The sequence below is a fragment of the Rhinolophus sinicus genome, chromosome 4 (genome assembly GCF_057876585.1).
Source record: "Rhinolophus sinicus isolate RSI-liver-muscle chromosome 4, RSI-T2T, whole genome shotgun sequence".
Lineage (NCBI taxonomy): Eukaryota > Metazoa > Chordata > Mammalia > Chiroptera > Rhinolophidae > Rhinolophus > Rhinolophus sinicus.
The window spans coordinates 10,712,597-10,729,920 of record NC_142504.1 but is presented as its reverse complement, the minus strand read 5'-3'; the positions used below and the strand labels follow the sequence as shown (position 1 = coordinate 10,729,920).

The 17,324-nt window shown below is 44.8% G+C and overlaps 1 protein-coding gene across 5 annotated transcripts in view; it reads right to left on the bottom strand.

Annotated features, from left to right (window-relative positions):
- PDE1C (phosphodiesterase 1C) overlaps window positions 1-17,324 on the bottom strand; it is a 483,269-nt gene that overhangs the window by 425,128 nt on the left and 40,817 nt on the right. For all 5 annotated transcript variants that reach the window (XM_074340964.2, XM_074340965.2, XM_074340966.2 and 2 more), the window contains exon 2: window positions 2,505-2,591. In XM_074340964.2, the coding sequence (XP_074197065.1) occupies window positions 2,505-2,591 (87 nt within the window). The remainder of the gene's footprint in view (window positions 1-2,504; window positions 2,592-17,324) is intronic.

The window sequence follows — 17,324 nt, the reverse complement described above, 5'->3', positions numbered from 1 at the left end:
CTTACGGGATCGACTCAAAATGTGTGACAACTGAAGCAAATCGCAAGGAAAACTGAACTGTTGCAGTATGCAAGAAATGCAAGACCACACATCAGAAATAATAAGAAGTGGAAAAGGGTTAAAATGAGGTGTTAATTCACCAACTAAATTGAAAGTACTAAGAGAAAATCAGTGGGTCCTCCTGGTAGTTTTCTTAATTTTCAATTCATGTTTGTCAAGGTGCAGACCCTTTCACCTACAGAATTGCCTTTAGCCTTCACAGCAATGCCCATTCACACATGAAGAAACTGAGGCCAGCTATAGCCAGCAAGGTGACGGTGAGATCTAACAGGGGACCACCTGACTCCTCTCTGGGCCTCCATCCACCATGCTAGGCTGCCTCTCTTCTGAAAGGGTGTCAAGTTCCAGACACTCGCATCTGATGGCCCTTCTACCCACTTTCTGTTTTTACCTCTTCGTATTTAAATCAAGTTCAAAGACATAAGTAAGCAGTGGGGAGACAGGTGCTCATTAGAGCCCACAGGGTAAGCCGCATTCCTTTCCCATCCCCACACCTGGAATACAAACACGGTGCCCCTGCGGTTCACTGCCCTTGAGCTGCCCTTGAGGTTTCCGTGCCTGGCGGAGGGAGTCCCAAACCTCTCCTCCACCCCTATCCTCCCAAGGATCTCAGGTGAGCTTGGTTCCCATCCATAGCGCTGGCACAGGCCCCCAGCACTGACCACCTTCAGCTTCCTGTTACACCAAGGGAAACAAGGAAACCCCAAGCATCGTGACGATGACTCACCCCAAAATCAGCAGCCCCTTAGAGGACTACAGACCTGCTTCCCTGACACTCAGATGGACCGTCAAATCTTCTCAACAGGGACTCTCCTGGGAAGACCGGGAGAGATCCAGGTGCCTCGAAGGAGTAGGAGGGGAGAGAGGAGGAGGAGAAAATGCCAAGAGAAGCCAGAGGCCCTGCATCCAAGCTCCACAGCCTCTGCTAGGGCCCGGCTCTGGGTCATTGTCCCTGCCTTCAGGCAGCTCACAGTCTAGATGGGTCAACCCACAAGGGAATAGATGATTATCTAACATGATGCTAAAAGCAAGGGGATGTTCAAGAGGGGGGGGGGGGCATGAGTCTGGCCCACAATTTCCTGGAGGAGATAACATTAACACTAGTCCCTTTTTTGAGATAACAGTGATTAAAAGACATGAGCAAAAGTGACAGCATTTTGTTTTTCTTTTTTACATTATTAGTGTCATTTTCACTCTAACCACACTCACATCATTTTCATCATGTTCATTGCTGCCAGGGTCAAATCCTGGCCCTGCTCTTATTGGTTGTATGACCTTGGGCTCTGCCTCAGTTTCCTCATATGGAAACTGAGGACTAAATGACTTAATACATGACCAGTGCTTAGAGCAGCGTCTGGCATGTAGTAACCACTCAATAGATAGCAGCTGCTGTATTATGGTCATTGTTATTGTTTTCCCACCTGATGCGTTTCAGTGACTTTTGACATAGTGACCTGTGAAGGGTCAGAAGCCATAGGTAAAAGGACGGGGTCAGAGAGGAGAACAGATCGCCCCGACAACTAGGTAGCGAGGTTCTGACACCAGAACTTCTGACTGCCGGTGTTATTCCCAACGCGTCACAACACTTTATAAAGTTGTTTAAAAACCCTGAATTCTTAGAAGAAAGTTCCTTTAAAGCTTTAATGACACCAATGCTCCTCTCACATAAACAAGGAGGAAAATGGCAATAGGAGACTCTGTGGCAGATCACAAGACACCTAGGGTCAGCCTGGGGATATTTAGAATCCAAACAGAAGCTCCTCCTGAGTGCGATTAAAAAAAAACCCTCCACACTCCAAAGGCTCACGGGGCCCCTCCGTCCAACATTCCCCGCAAACTGCCACAACCCACAGCAGCAGGAACCTCACTTCGAAAAGAACCCCACAGGCTCCTGCTCCCCCACTCCCGTCCCCAGGCCTCTGTCCACCCAGCTGCACTTCCCGCCAGCAGCGCTGGGGGCGCTGGTGTGCTGGCAGGACTCCTCGCACCTGCTTGGGCCCCCCACTGCCATGGCGGAAGTGATCAGGGTGAAGGGCAGTAAGGAAGAGAAACAATGAAATCATTAGCCACGAGGACGTTAGGATGGAGTACATTTGCCTGGAATTTGTTTCCCACAAAAAGAGATAGCGAGAAGTCTTGCAGCGAGGCATTCCCTGTGGCCGAGATACCTGCACAAAGCACCGCGCTGCTGCTTTGAAACTGGAAACGCTTAGGAAACTCTGGAAAGACAAGGCGGGTCCAGGGCGAAGGGCTCCGGGCTGCTAGATGCAAATCCCGGCTCCACGATGGCTTGAAAAAGCATTAGCACTCCCAGGCATGGTTTTTCCATCACTTCAATGGAACTGACAGTGCTTGCGTGCGCTTCCCTAAGCTGTTGCAAGAGCAGAGGAAAGCAGAGCGTTTGGAAGATTTCGAACCAAGTCAGTTGCATGCGTGGGGCTTACCTTGCTCTCCTGCGCCCTCGAGTTCCTCCACGGTTTCCCCGGGGCTGTGCCGCTCGTCTGCAGCCTCTGTGCTCCTGTCTCCCGCCTCTATCGGCAAAGAAAAGAAACATGGCGGGTCAGGCACCTGAAAAATCACCGGAGGAGCACGTCCTCGGTGACCCCTCTCGGGTGTCTAATGCACTTGACTAGTCCCTCTGTCTTGACTTTTGACTTTGGCTCGAGCTGCACTCCCGTGCCCAGCTTGCTCCTGGCTGGCCTCTGCCCTCCCCCTGCCCCATAAACACTGGTGTTCCTAAGAGTTCGCCCTTTTCTCTCCGGGTGATGGCATCTGTCCCCTTGGGTGCTGTTGACTCCTATCTCTCCAGCCAGCACACGAAGGGACTGCGTCATCTGGGCAATGGCCAAACTATCAATGCAAAAGGGACCAGCTGGGAAAGTGGACAACGCTTCCTCCAGACCCCTGGAATAATTCCCACAAGGCAAACATTCCTGGTCCAAAGGAGGGAGGAATAGAAAAGCAGGCCGCATTCTGCTATTGGATCTCATTTGTCACAATTCTGTGAGTAGTTATAATGACTCCCAATTTAAAAGTGGGAAAACAAACTTAGAGAGGTCAGGTAATATGCCCAACCCCCCTGGGGGCTCATGAGTGGCAGAGTCAGGATTTGAACATGGGTCCTCAATAGGTCCAGTGCACAGCCACCCCTCTCTAGGTGTGAAGGCTGAAAAGTTCAGTCCATTCTGAAGTGAAAATAGTCCTACAGAAATTTTTCTTAAGATGGTGTTTAATTGCACCTGCTTTACGATGACTAAACGTATTTTCTCTCAGTTTTGTGTATCTTTTATGCCTCCTGAGCATAGAGAAATAAAACAAAATTATACATTTTGTTATCCCAAAATCTAAAATGAAACAGGTGGATAAAAGACCCCCCACAATGCCATGGCCTTGGACACAGAGCAAAGCTTCCTTGCCCACAACCCACCAAGTTGGGGTGGGGGTAGTCAAGGTGATTTTAGGCCAATTCAATGAACACTAATTTGCCAAACAGTGACTCTTCAACCTACTAATTGAAAGATTACTGACTCACTAAACCTTTCTTTGTAGTAACGTTTTGTAAAGATCACAAAGGTCTGGGTTTCACTGAGACCACCCAACGTATAGTATATTTTTAGAATGAGAACTGCTTGTGAATTTTGATTTTCAAGTATCATGTTTGTCACAAGTATCAAAGATTTTGTAAGACTAGAATGGGTTTTTCTTGTCCAGTGCCTTTTCAGACCAGGCTGCTCCTTTTGCCTATTCCTCTTGGTTAAAGGATTTGCTTTCTTGATGGAAGAGAAGAAAAAGGTGAAGGTGAAGGTAGTATGCAAGGAATTGTCCTAGGAATACTGTCACACTTGTACCTGCATGCCCCTCCAGGAGCTCACACACACGCTCCTGCATTCATCGTCCTACACACAGTCATAAAACAGGTTTCACCTGGATGTTAATCTTCACATATTCATGTCAATTTAAGGAAAATCCCACCACTCATATAGCACATATAGCACTTTCTGGAAGAAAGGAACTTTGAAAAGCGAGAGCAACGGAACAACTATCTTTTGAGCACCTAGTAAGCCTCTGGAGCTCTGCCACATAATGTCACCACAGAGCTGCATCTCACTGAGACCTACACCACTTGCCAGGTGGGTGTCACAATCCCTGTTTACAGAAGAGGAAAGTAAGGCTCAAAATGAAAGGTGCGTGCAGGGCCCTAGGTCACCCACAACAAAGTAACAGAGTCCTGATTCAGACTCAGACCTCTCTTGCCCCAGAGGCTCTGAATTTTGCAGTGGGGGGAGGACTACCGATAAATTTCACAGCAGTCCTCACCCCCTTATACATCATCAGGCCTCATCTCTTGCTCTGATCTACTCCTATCAAGTGAAGAACAATTGCTCAATGACAAAAGAATAAAAACCTCAAAGAGAATAGTGTCAACCTCAATCACTGTGCTGGTCCTAAAAAAAGACAAATTAATACCCTCCCTTCTTTTGTGAAGCAGTCTTTCTTTTAGCACAATCACAGGGCATGGCATGATTAGCTTGTCTTTGATTTGCCACAGGTGAGTTCCAAAAGGAATAAGAACTCACAATAGGCAAAGTGACAATGGATGTGGGAGGGGAAAGACTCAAGGGGTCACAATCTCTAAATCATCGTCAGATTACTTTTGGATGGCTATGGAAATGCTGCCATATTCTGTGAGTTTCTCCAGAATGCATAAAATTGCTGCTCCAGAATTACAGAACATTCCTTCTTGCTTTCTCCTCCAGTGCTTTGTTCCATAATTAAAATTTATTCTATTCCTAAAGTAAAACACTTAGTAACACTTAGCAGACACTGGGGAGGAAAGAAATGGAATTTTGACAGCAGGTCTGCTACTAACTTGAGATGAAATCAGCTTCATGTGAATTATTTTTCACATTCAGTTTCTATGTTTACCAATGGCCTGACATGTGGAGGCAGGATTCTTTCTACAAATGGCTGCTGAAGCAACAATTCACCTCTGCTATCTATCCACACTCTACCAACCCTTCAAACCTTATTGCAAACCCATCAGTTGTTCAAATCCCCTTACTCCAGCCTACAAGGATCACTCCCTTCTCTACCTCCATTTGTGCTTTTATTCATATAATTTCATATACATATTAAATGTATTAAATATGTACCACATGACATGTGCCAGACAACAGGATGGCAATTGAAGACAAAACAAATACTAATAATAGCTGAATTCGCTGAATGCTAACTAAGGGCAGGTGATTGTTCTAGGTGCTTTTGTGTATATGAAATTATTTAGTTCTTGCACTCTATAAGAAATGTCCTACTATTATCCCAGTTCTACAGAAGAAGTAAATTGAGTCACATAGTAACTTGCCCAGGGTGACTTAGATCATAAGTGATGGAGCCAGAGTTTGGACCCAGACAGCCCTGCTCCAGAGCTCTGGCAATTAATCATTACTCTACAGCTGCCTCTCCCAGCTCACATTCAAGGAGCTCATCACTGAATAAAAGACAGGCATGGGACCAGAAGATGACACGCAAAATTGTGACATGACTGAGCACACCAAGGAAGGATGACCAACACAGGCTGAGAGAGTCTAGTAGGAATTTGTCAAGAAGTATAGGAGTAAGGAGATATTCCAGGCATTTTTGACAGGTTACAAATTGACACTACACCTAACTCCAAATTTCTACTAGCTCTACTATTCTATAAATCAATGAGTAGTGTTGTGTCATACTCTAAAAATAACTCTGCCTGAGCTTATTAAAGAGGGCTGTGCTGGTAAACCAGTTCTCCAGGGCAGAAACAGCCACACAACAAAAAAGAGCCCTGATTTGTATTTGCAGATTTCCTGTGCCAATGTCTGTGGTGTAAATACTCCCACCATGGCAGATTTCAGCTACCAGCCAGACATCACATCAGGAAACTGTAAAAGAGCAGCCAGTGAGGAATCAAAAGTATGCACTATTCTGAAAACTAAGTGAAGAAGGAAAACGTCGGCCACCAAGCCAAATCCCTACCACGGGTCAAGTAAAGAGAAGGACTAATAATTGGACTGTTGGACTTAGCAGTGTTCGAGTCACTGGCTACCTTAACTAGTGCAGTTTCCAGGAGGACAGAGGAAAAACCTTTATTAGAATAGGTCTAAAAGAAAACGGGGAAGAGAAGTTGGAGACAACATATAGAGAGCTGTTTAGAGGTGGGTTTGCTGCACATAAAAGCAGAGCAATGGGATGGTGACTGATGGATAAAAGGCATCAAGAGGACTTTTTTTTTTAAGATTTTATTGGGGAAGGGGAACAGGACTTTACTGGGGAACAGTGTGTAATTCCAGGACTTTTTTCCAAGTCAAACTGTTGTCCTTTCAATCCCAGCTGTGGAGGGTGCCATTCAGCTTCTAGTTGTTGTCCTTTCAGTCTTAGTTGTGGAGGGCGCAGCTCAGCTCCAGGTCGTTGCCATTGCTAGTTGCAGGGGGCGCAGCCCACCATCACTTGCGGGTCTCAAGGAATCGAACTGGCAACCTTGTGGTTGAGAGCCCACGCTCCAACCAACTGAGCCATCCCGGAGGCAGCTCAGCTCAAGGTGCTGTGTTCAATCTTACTTACAGTGGGCAGAGCCCACCATGTGGCCCGGTGGCTCAGGCGGTTGGAACTCCATGCTCCTAACTCTGAAGGCTACCGCTTTGATTCCCACATGGGCCAATGGTCTCTCAACCACAAGGTTGCTGGTTCAACTCCAAGAGGACCTTTTTTTAAGGTGGAAGAAATAACAGCATGTTTATATGCTGGTGAGGATGATATAATCTCAAGGTGGGAAATGAATGATGCAGAGAGTGAAAAGGGAGAATTACTGGGAAGATGTTCCTGACTAGGCAATGGGGTCTGAAATCCAGTGCAAAGTAGATGCCCTACAAGTAGCACCATAATCCATATAATAACATGGGCAGAACACCTAACAGTGTTCTGTTAGGTGTTCTTCCTTTCCTAGTTACCTAACCTCTCCCACCCACAAGACACACGTGCACACGCACACACACACACACACACACACACACACACACACACCCCCCTAATCCATCAATGAACCCATTGGCCACACTGCCAAAATATGACCATTTCTGACTGCCTGCACTACTACCGTCCTGGCCCGAGTCAAATTTATTTCTCTACGGGCTACTACAATGGTCTCTCACTCTTGCTTTTCTAAGGAAAACTTTCATTGAAATATAACATGCATAGAGAAAAGTACACAGCTTGATCAATTTCCAAAAGGTGAACACACCCGTATCAAGGGTGATCAACCACCACCTAGATCAGAAAATGGGGCATTTCCAGAATCCCTTCTCATGCTCCTTCCCAGTCACACCACCATCCCAAAGTCTGGATTTCTATCAGCATAGATTAATTGCTTTGTCTATTTTTAAATGTATACAAATGGAATCATACAGTGTAGCTTCTTTTGCGTCTGGTTTATTTCAGTCAAAATTATATTTATGAGCTTCACCCATGTTGTTTGCATGTAGAAATAGTTCATGTTTCCTCTTTGCTCCATTGTATTCCTTTGGATAAATATGCCACAAATTATTTACCCATTCTACAGTTAACGAATATTTGGATTGTTTCTGGTTTGGGGCTATTATGGAGAGAGTCTGCCATGAATATTTTCTTCCGCATCTCTTGGTATATGTATGTCGGCACTTCTGTTCAACACATCCCCAGGAGTGGAATTGCTGGTCCCTAAGTGATGTATACACCCAGCTTTAGCAGATCCTGCCAGACAGCTTTCCAAAATGCTTATATCCCTTCACACTCCCATTGCAATAGTAAGAGTCCCATTGCTCACATCCTTGCCAACACTTGATATTAGACTCTTTTTTCATTTGAGCCATTCTTGTGGTGTATAGTGCTGTCTCACTGAGGTTCTAGTGAAATAGCCTTTTAATTAGTCTCCCCGATCCCACTTTTGCTTCCTTCCAATCCACTCTCCAAATTAAAACCAGAGAAATGTGTTTCCAACACAAATCAGAGCATCCCACTGTCTTCTCCAAACATCCCAGCGACTCCCACTGCTCTCAGAATGAACCCAAGCTTGTAAGCACAGCCTCCGAGTCCCTGCAGGATCTGGCTTCTGCCCCCTGCCCAACTGCATCTCACACCAGCCGCACTCCACCGCCTGTCACGGGCCCAGGAGCACCAGCCTCCCTTCCCTCCCTTGAACAAGCCCAGCTCCCACCCATTGGAGGATCTCTGCGCGTGCTGTTCTCTCCGTCTGGAACATAACCTCACTCCCCACCCCCCACCCAGCTTCTTGCCTGCCTCAGTGCTATTAATCCTTCAGGTCCCTACTTATAAGTCACCTCCTCAGCTGAGAACTCTTACCTGACCTCCCTAGGAAGAGTTAATTTCCTCTGCAGTGCCTACACATCTACCCATATCTTATCTCTTTACTTACCTGCTCACATTTTACCTTCACTAGCTTGGGAGACCCATGAGGGCAAGGACGTGACTCTCTTGGCCACTACAGCCTGCTCAGTACCGGGCACATAATAGGAGCTCAGTAAAATGTTATCAGCTGGTTTATTTAATGAATAGTATGTCTGTCCGGGGCGACCTAAGCTAAGCAGCTCTTTCTCACTGAGGAAAATAGATAAAAGCAAAATATTCTGACATGTTCAGAGGAGAAGCACCATTTAATTGATCAATTTAGCCACTGTTCACTGAGCACCTACTACAAATGGGTAAGCCCCACGTTCTCTGCAATAGAAACCACATTAGTTCTTCCTCTCAATTGCCAACGAGATTTGAATCCAGGCGGGGTGACCCTGAGGTGACTTGGGCCTCCTGCTCCCTGCTCTTGACCACTTTACAGAGCTTCATCCTTACCTCAGAGGTGCAGCAGGGTGAAAACAGATTTGCCCAGTGTTTTAATTCAGAAACTCTGTGGGAGGAGAGGGAGCATCTGATAATAATGCTAATTAATTATCACTTACAAAATGTGGGAAAATGATACGGGAAAAATAATTGCCATCCATTTTTCTACAACCCAGGAAAAATCGGCGGATCTCCTCCAAGTCTTCGCTCTTGCTTGAACTATAAAGTAGGGCATCTGGGGGATTCTAATTATTCAGGCCTGCATGCTAGGTGGGAGGGAATTGAAGCCCTCTACGCCCATAACTGGTGTGAATGGATTGGAAATGAAGTGGACATAGGTTATTAAAAGCTTCAGGCTTTGGACCCGTTTCCAGCTCACTTGCTCAAATCACCTTCCGTACCTTGCCTTTGTCTCGCCCCATGAGGGATACCACGGAGCCTGGCAGTATCTATAGCAATTCAGCAAATACTGCCCTGCAAGCAAGAGTATAGACTCTCCCAGGACAACCAGATTCAGAAACCACATTTGGCCATCTTTCCCAGGAGAAAGGACAAAGAGAACCCACCCATGCAGAACACCTTCCATGTTCTAGCTACACTACCAGGCACCTTCCAGAAGCTACTTAATCTTCACAATGGCCCTAGAGGGAAGAATTATCTCCATTTTGCAGATGAGGACGTTGAGGTTCTGTGAGGTACGTGAACTGTCCAGGATCCCACTGAGTGGCTGGATCAAGCTGGAACCCAGATCGCTCTGGCTCCAAGGCCTTATTCAGCTACAGTGATAGATTCTGCCTTGGCCATGAACTGTGGGCATACAAGGAAGGGAGAACAGAAGAGCACATTTCCTGTGTGGGATTTCAAATTGCTCGTGAGCCCACAGTGCTGAGCGCAGACTACCTAAGGGGGTTGGGGAAAACATCGAGTTAATTGAGAGCATCACAGGGTTAGGTTGCTAATTAATAGACTAGCTACACCCTGGGGGCATGGCCTCAATACAGCCAGAACTCCAAACCACAGTCCTGTCTCTTTCCCAGGATGCATTTGGATGCCAAGCTCCCTGCCACCAACTTTGATGAGTGTGTGTTAAATAATCCACATTTGGGGAAGGAGCTGGGTCTTTGAGAGACGAGTGAGGCCGTTTCCAGAACCCCAGGCCAAGATTTGCTCCACCGTGGACCTCAGTTCCAGAGGGAGAGGTCAGGGGCAGGACATGGGAACGGGAGCCCCAAGCTTGTTTTATCCTGAAAACAGAAGTGCACAAAGTTCCCTAGAAATGCTATAGGGGGGGAGGGAAGTCAAGCCAAACAGCCAAGAAGTGCATCTGCTAAGCAAGGGGAGTTTTCCAACTAAAACAATTAAGCAAGGACATCCGGGCCTTGGGAACACTGACCTGGTTTCAGTCTTGCCAAGACCCTGGGCTTCCTTCAGCTTATACACTTTGCCTCGTCTTTGAACGCAAAAGTTAGGTATGTTTCTTTCCTTTCAAATACAGGACAGGTGGCCTGGGGGACAGATGATGAGGCTGGAGTCAGGTGCTGGTGGTAGAAGTGAGGTGAAGTGATCCGAATGGACATGGAATCAACAGGACTTGGTGGCACTGGAGAGATGAGGGCATGGAGGGGAGGAAACGGGAAGTGAGTCCTGGCTTTGAACTGGACAAGACCCTCTGAAATTGTGAGTTTATAATCCTGTGTAGATACCCAGACTGTGGGGCTCTGAAACCCAGATTCACAGGCCAGCCTACCCCTTGGTGAAGTACAGAGCTGCCCAGAGCCCCAAGGCCACTTTTACCTAAAATCTCTTTCCTATGTCGGGGGCTGAAAGTGGAAGAAAGTGAGGTTTTACTCTGGTACCCCCACCTCCCTTTCTGTTCTCTCTCCCTCTGCAACACCCCTTTTAGCCTCCCAGGACTCTCATGCTGCCTTTACCACAACATTATCTGGGATATATATCTATATAAAGAATCTGTACCATCAATAAGAAAAACATGGACAGCCCAGTGGAAAATAGGCAAAGATCTGAACGGACGTTTCACACACACACCCACACCAAAAGATATCCAAATGGCCAGTACATATACGAAAAGGTGTCCCACCTCCTTCGTCATTAGAGAAACACAAAATAAAACCACAACCAGCTACCACTGCACACCCACCAAGTGGCTAAAATGAAAACGACTAACAATACCAAACGTTGACGAAGATTCAGAGCAACTAAATCTCTCATATATTATTTATAGGTCTCTAAATTGGCACAACTCACTGCTTTGACAAAAAGTGTTTGACAGTATCTACTCAAGCTGAAATCTACATACCGTATGACCCAGCAACCCACTCCTAGGCATTTATACAACGGAAATATGTGCATATTTATGCCAGAAGATATGTAAGAGATTATTATTCATAATACTCAAAAACTGGGGAAAACGTAAATGTCCATCCACAGAGAATGGATAAAATAATTGTGACATACTCACACAAAGGAATGCCATACAGAAACGAAAGTGAATAACAAATGCTACATGTAAGAACACGCAGGACTCTCACAAACATCATGTTGAAAAATGAAACCAAACGCAAAATACCGTATTTCCTATGATTCAATTTATATGAAGTTGAAAAACAGGCAGAACTAACCTAGGGTGATAAAAGTTAGGAGAGTGAAAACCATTAGGGAGGGGGCATGGTGACCGAGCCTGGGTCTGAGGAGGTTTCTCCCACGCTGGTAAGGTTCTTTTTGCTAATCTGGGTGCTGGCTACACAGGTGAGTACATTTCGTGAAAATCCATCAACTTGTACCTTGTGACTTGTCCACATTTAAACATACTTACGTGATGCATAAATAAAAATGTACTCTGAAAACATGTGGGGAGAGTACTTGCCTATGGCAGCCAGAGGCAACATGGCTACACTAAATAACAAAAATCATAGTCGAGGTAAACCAAGGGCATGGCCAAGCATCAAGTTAAAAGAGTGATTTCTAATAATAAGTAGCAAAGTCATTCTATTTTCAAATATTAATTTTTTTGAGCATTTTTCAAGTTTGACTCGATATATTATTACAGCATTTGGCTGCCAACTTTTGTTTTGGCCATCGGACCTTCCTGTGTTTTGGAGGTTTGCAAAGGCATTACCGTATCCCTTTCAGGGTAGTCTTTTTACATGTATATGTGAACACACCCATCTACCCACAGGATATGTACTGTACATAATATAAGTATGTGACTATGAAACAAAGAGAATGATTCCTATAACCACGCACCTAATCAGTCTGATTATGTTATCATCACACCTGGTCTCTGCGTGCGTGTTTCTTGCCACTGAATGCCCATTAAAGAAGTCCAAAAACTATCTGAGGTGCTGTCCTCATCATTAAAAAATTGTGCTGCATAATGAAAAAAACACATGCTTTGGAGCCCGCCTCTTGTCCACCTGTGTGCCCTGGACGAGTGATTCAACCTCTTTCACTCCGTTCCTGCTCATATAAAAGGGAGGAAGTACTACCTAAATTGTGTGACTGGAGTGAAAATTGAACAAAATCATTTACAGGAAGCTCCTGGCATGTACTGAGCCCTTAACAAATGCCAAACAATTGTAATAATATGTCGAAGACATTTTATCTTGTGATTCTAGCCATTTTAAAGCAAACACATTAATATTACCTATTTCCTCCATAATTTAATGAAGACAAAAGGTCAGCTCTTTTGAACTTACTTCCTGACTGGACATTTTTCAGAAGATGTTTAGACATATGCCAGATCCTTTCTTTTCAGAAAGAAAAGCAGACAAAGATAAGGAGGAAAGGCCTTGTATCCTTAACTTTGAATCCATGGACAGACACCTTTTCAGGTACACACACGAAAAGTAAAAATAAAATGAACCACCAATTAATGATTCAATGAAAAGGAGGTCCAAACAGAAAGAATCATAAAACGCAACTTAACTTGATTTAATTTCATATTTTAATCAAATTTCTTTCAGTGAAACTAAACTACCTCCAGTGACAATACATAATTACTGACAAAGAATAACTTCAATTGCAACTGTCATCGAACCACTCACAACCTCTGTTCCTCACGTGGGCCCTAAGGGGACTGCCTCTCCCCCTCTATGGCTGGCAAGACCCTGCGAGGCTGACAGGGTATCCAAGAGGTCTCAGTAAGACTGGTGGTGTTTGGTGAAGGGTTCTGCGTTAATGTGCTAGGGCTGCTGTAACAAAGTACCGCAAACTGGGCAGCTTGAACAACTGAAATTTATGGATGCTACAAGTCCTAGATCAAGCTGTCATCAAGGTTGGCTTCTTCTGAGGTCTCTCTCCTTGACTTGTAGATGGCCCTCTCTTCCTTGGGTCTTCACATGGTCTTCCCTCTCGGTCTCCTCTTCTTATAAGTCACATTGGATGGGGCCCACGCCTATGACCTCATTTTACCTTAATTACTCCTTTAACAGCCTTATCTCCAAATACAGTCACATTCTGAGGTATTAGGGGTTAGGACTCACCATAAGAATTTGGGGGGCTGGGAGGGGTGATACAATTCAGCACATGACAAGTTCATATCAAAGAAATGAACTCAGTGAGTGGAAAGGATGGTCTGATAGAAGGAGTAGAGTTAAAGACATTGTATGGAACTACCTGCCAATTTCCCAAAATATAACTAACGTTCCATTGTCTTCACAGCCTTTTATTAGCGGGGCACTGCTTAACAAAAGTGTCCTTGGCATGAGAGATCGTTATAGTATTCAATAACGAAACTGTTCAATCTCTCATGCCAGCTGCCAGTTCATCATTCAGTTTTAGTAGCACCCCAACTCGCATCCATTAAGGAGATTGTTTATGCGCTTACTTGAATCTTTTACTGCATTTTGCCCTTATTATGTCAAAAAACTGTGTAGACAATGGAAAAATGACAGGCTGGAACTAGTGATTAGAAACATAAGTCTCCACCTTACTACAAGTGACACAACAATGGGAATTATTATGTGGGCTTGAATCAGAGACGCTCCCACAACTGGGAGTTCACTGAACTTAAGCTGATGTGTCTACACTTCGTGAAGGAAAACCAAAAAAAAAGAGCTAAGAAAACCATGGACTAAGTTCCAAAACCAGATCATCACCAAGGGAGCCTAAGAGACAAGATGTAACGTGGGATCTGAAAATGGGTTTTGGCTCTCAGAGGATAGAGTTTCCCAAGTATCTTATGCAATCGTCACACATTTGACATTTGTACACTTTTTCAAGAACCACCTATAGGAAAGGAGAATTCTTTCTGGGAAAGCAGGGAACTGCCTAATACAGTTCTTTGCTGAATGTTCACTAAATTATATTAGACAAACAACTCAGGTGAGCATGATTTGACACGTCCGCAGCCACCTCATTGAAGCATACTTTCTGTACAAGTCCTGAGTCTTATCAGCCCTCCCTGCCCTTCCCCCAACATGCAAATCCCATGGGTTTGGATTTCGTGGTTCTTACTATATCTCTTACTTTCCCCCTTACTTAGCACCTCTGGATGAGAGACTCCTAAGTGGGCTCCCCGCTGGTCTCCTCACCTCTAAACCTTCCATACTCCGCTGCCAGATAACTCATTAGTTTCATTGACAGTTATTTACTGAGCCCCGTCTAGGTGTCACCCACAATGCCAAGCCATGGGAATTCAACCTCGAACACAGCTGGCACGTACCCTGGAAGTGACAGTCTAGTGGGGGAGATAGCCAATTGCTAGAAACAAATAATGACAATAAACTAGTACCGTGAGTGCTGTGCTAGGTCAGAACACGTGCTACAAGAAAGAGCAGGTAACTAGGAAGCCCAAACTAGAGCAGTGGAATGCAAAACGAATTGCTATTTTAAAAGTTCACGGATGTACAGATTCTTTCCTGAGGATCAGAGAAGAGGGACCTGAGGGCACATGGGAATGAGCTGGATTTGATGGGGAAAAATCCATAACTGTGAGGCTAAGGGCTCAATTAGACATCTGAATGCAGATATCAAAAGGCAAGTGGATGTGTGAGCCCGAAGTCCAGGATCTGGGATGGACATAGAGAACCCCCAAAAGTATCGGCTGCTATGATAATGCAGAAATGGTCCACCAAAGTTTTTGTACTTATTTATTTTGTGCTTATTTATCTTCAAGGCAAACTTGGCATTCAAGTAATTTTATTAAACTCTGGAATATGCATCATCAGCAAAGGGGAGTGCTAGGTTTTACATGAGACGCTTTGGTATAGGCGCTATTGGGAAATGTTAGGTCCAGGCTGCTGCCAGTCGCTAGTCGGCCGCTTGGATCTGCCACCAGAGGGCGCCAGCAATGGGTTTCTGACAAAGCTGTGTAAAAAGTCTCTTCTACTTCCTCATAGATGGTGAGCTGGGTTCACAAATCACCAGCAGTGGGCCAAGCCCACTCCATAAGGAGAGTTAGTATGTTTTGGCTGTACCTCCTATCCCCTCGGTGCAAAAGGAGATATTCTGTTTGAATTACGGTCCATGGTACTCCTTATGGGTAACACTGCCTTCATGTGTGCCTCTTACTTGTATCTAACAATTACATACTCTGATGAGTCACTTTTTTAAATCTATGTCTCTGTTGTAACATTGTACTTCCTCATTTATAGCCTATTTTGTAATAAAGTATCCCTTGTAATCTCCCACCATCTCTATGTTTAATTAATCCATTTAAAACTTCTCTCAAAGGAAATAGATGCATTTTGCATTAAATTTCATCTGTTTGTACATAGGCCAGTATTTTCATCCTTTTGGCAGCTCTGTAATAACATTTTAGATGCATTTGTTCGCTTTTATTATCTGTACAGTATCATTTGCCATTTTTTAAAGTTAACTATCCATCCAGGATACACTGAATTCCTTGTATTGCTCAGGAAATCATCTGAGACAAACGTAACTATTATACACCTGAATGGAATAGAAATTTAGACATTATAGTTGTACAAAAAAAAAATGTGATCTCCTTCACTCTGTGTGAGAACTCAAGTCTTAATGGTTTATGAGACCTCCCTTATCTGGCCCCATGTCCTCTCTGCCTTGTCTCCTGGCTCACCCCTTCTTGCTCATTCTACCCTGACCTCCAGCCCTTAAACATGCTGAGCACAACATAGCCCTGGGGCTTCTTCACTCGCTGGGGCCTCTTGCTTTTTCTGCTCTTTCCCCATGTATCTGTCCCCACCACAGATATTACCCCTTCAGTGAGTTTTCCCGGACCACCCTGAATGACATGATATAGCCAGCATCCCTGATCCCCCAGCGCCTGCTGCCTTTCCCACAGCATTTATCACTTCCGTCACACTGTATCATTTTCCTTACATTTTATGTATTGTCCGTCTCTCCCACTCCTGGGATGTAAGTGACATGGAACAAGGATTTTTGTCTACTTTGTCCTATTTAGCCATCTGTGGGGCCTAGAACAGTGGCTGGCACATCACAGGTGTCTAATAAATATTTTTTAAACTAATGGAAAGGTATTAATAATACTAAAATCTCCGGAGTCATCTCTTTATCACTTACATTATGAGTAGAGCATCTATCATCCCATTTGCAGTTTTAGCTAAAATTGAGGTTGATGCCAATCATTAATCTTGAATGGTACTTAGATTTTTAAACAAAGAATAACTGAGGCTTCCTCCTCAAACCATTCCGCTTCTAGCATAGTCATCAGGTCAGATCTTCTGGGGAAATCCCTGATACAGGGCCTGAGGATCCCCAGATGCCTAAAATTTCCATGTGGTGCTTTTCCTCTTCATGTGAGAGTGGGACTGTCAGGCGTGGACCCTTCCTCACCCCCAGGCTGGCCCACGAGCCTCCCCAGACACACTGCACGTCAGCAATGGGGAGGAGGGTGCAAGGCCCTGCTCATCTCACAGTCACGTTCCCTTTCTCTGTGTTTCTATGATACAATGAAGAGACATTTGCCTCTCAATGCCCCAAATCAAGTAAAAGAGTGGTGATTGTCACATGGCCCCCAGAGAATAAAAAGAATCAGATGACACCAAAAGTAGGAACCATAAAAGAAAAAAATATGATAAATTAGACTTCATTACAATTAAAAACTTTTGCTCTGCCACAGATACCGTTAGGAAAATGAAAAGACAAGCCATAGCTCAGGAGAAAACATTTTCTAATCGTATAACTGAAATGACTTGTATCCAGACCTTATTTTTTTTAAAAAGATTTTATTGGGGAAGGGGAACAGGACTTTATTGGGAAACAGTGTGCACTTCCAGGACTTTCTTCCAAGTCAAGTCGTTGTCCTTCAATTTCAGTTGTGGAGGGCGCAGCTCAGCTCCAGGTCCAGTTGCCGTTGCTAGTTGCAGGGGGCGCAGCCCACCATCCCTTGCAGGAGTTGAACCCGCAACCTTGTGGTTGAGAGGACGCGCTCCAACCAACTGAGC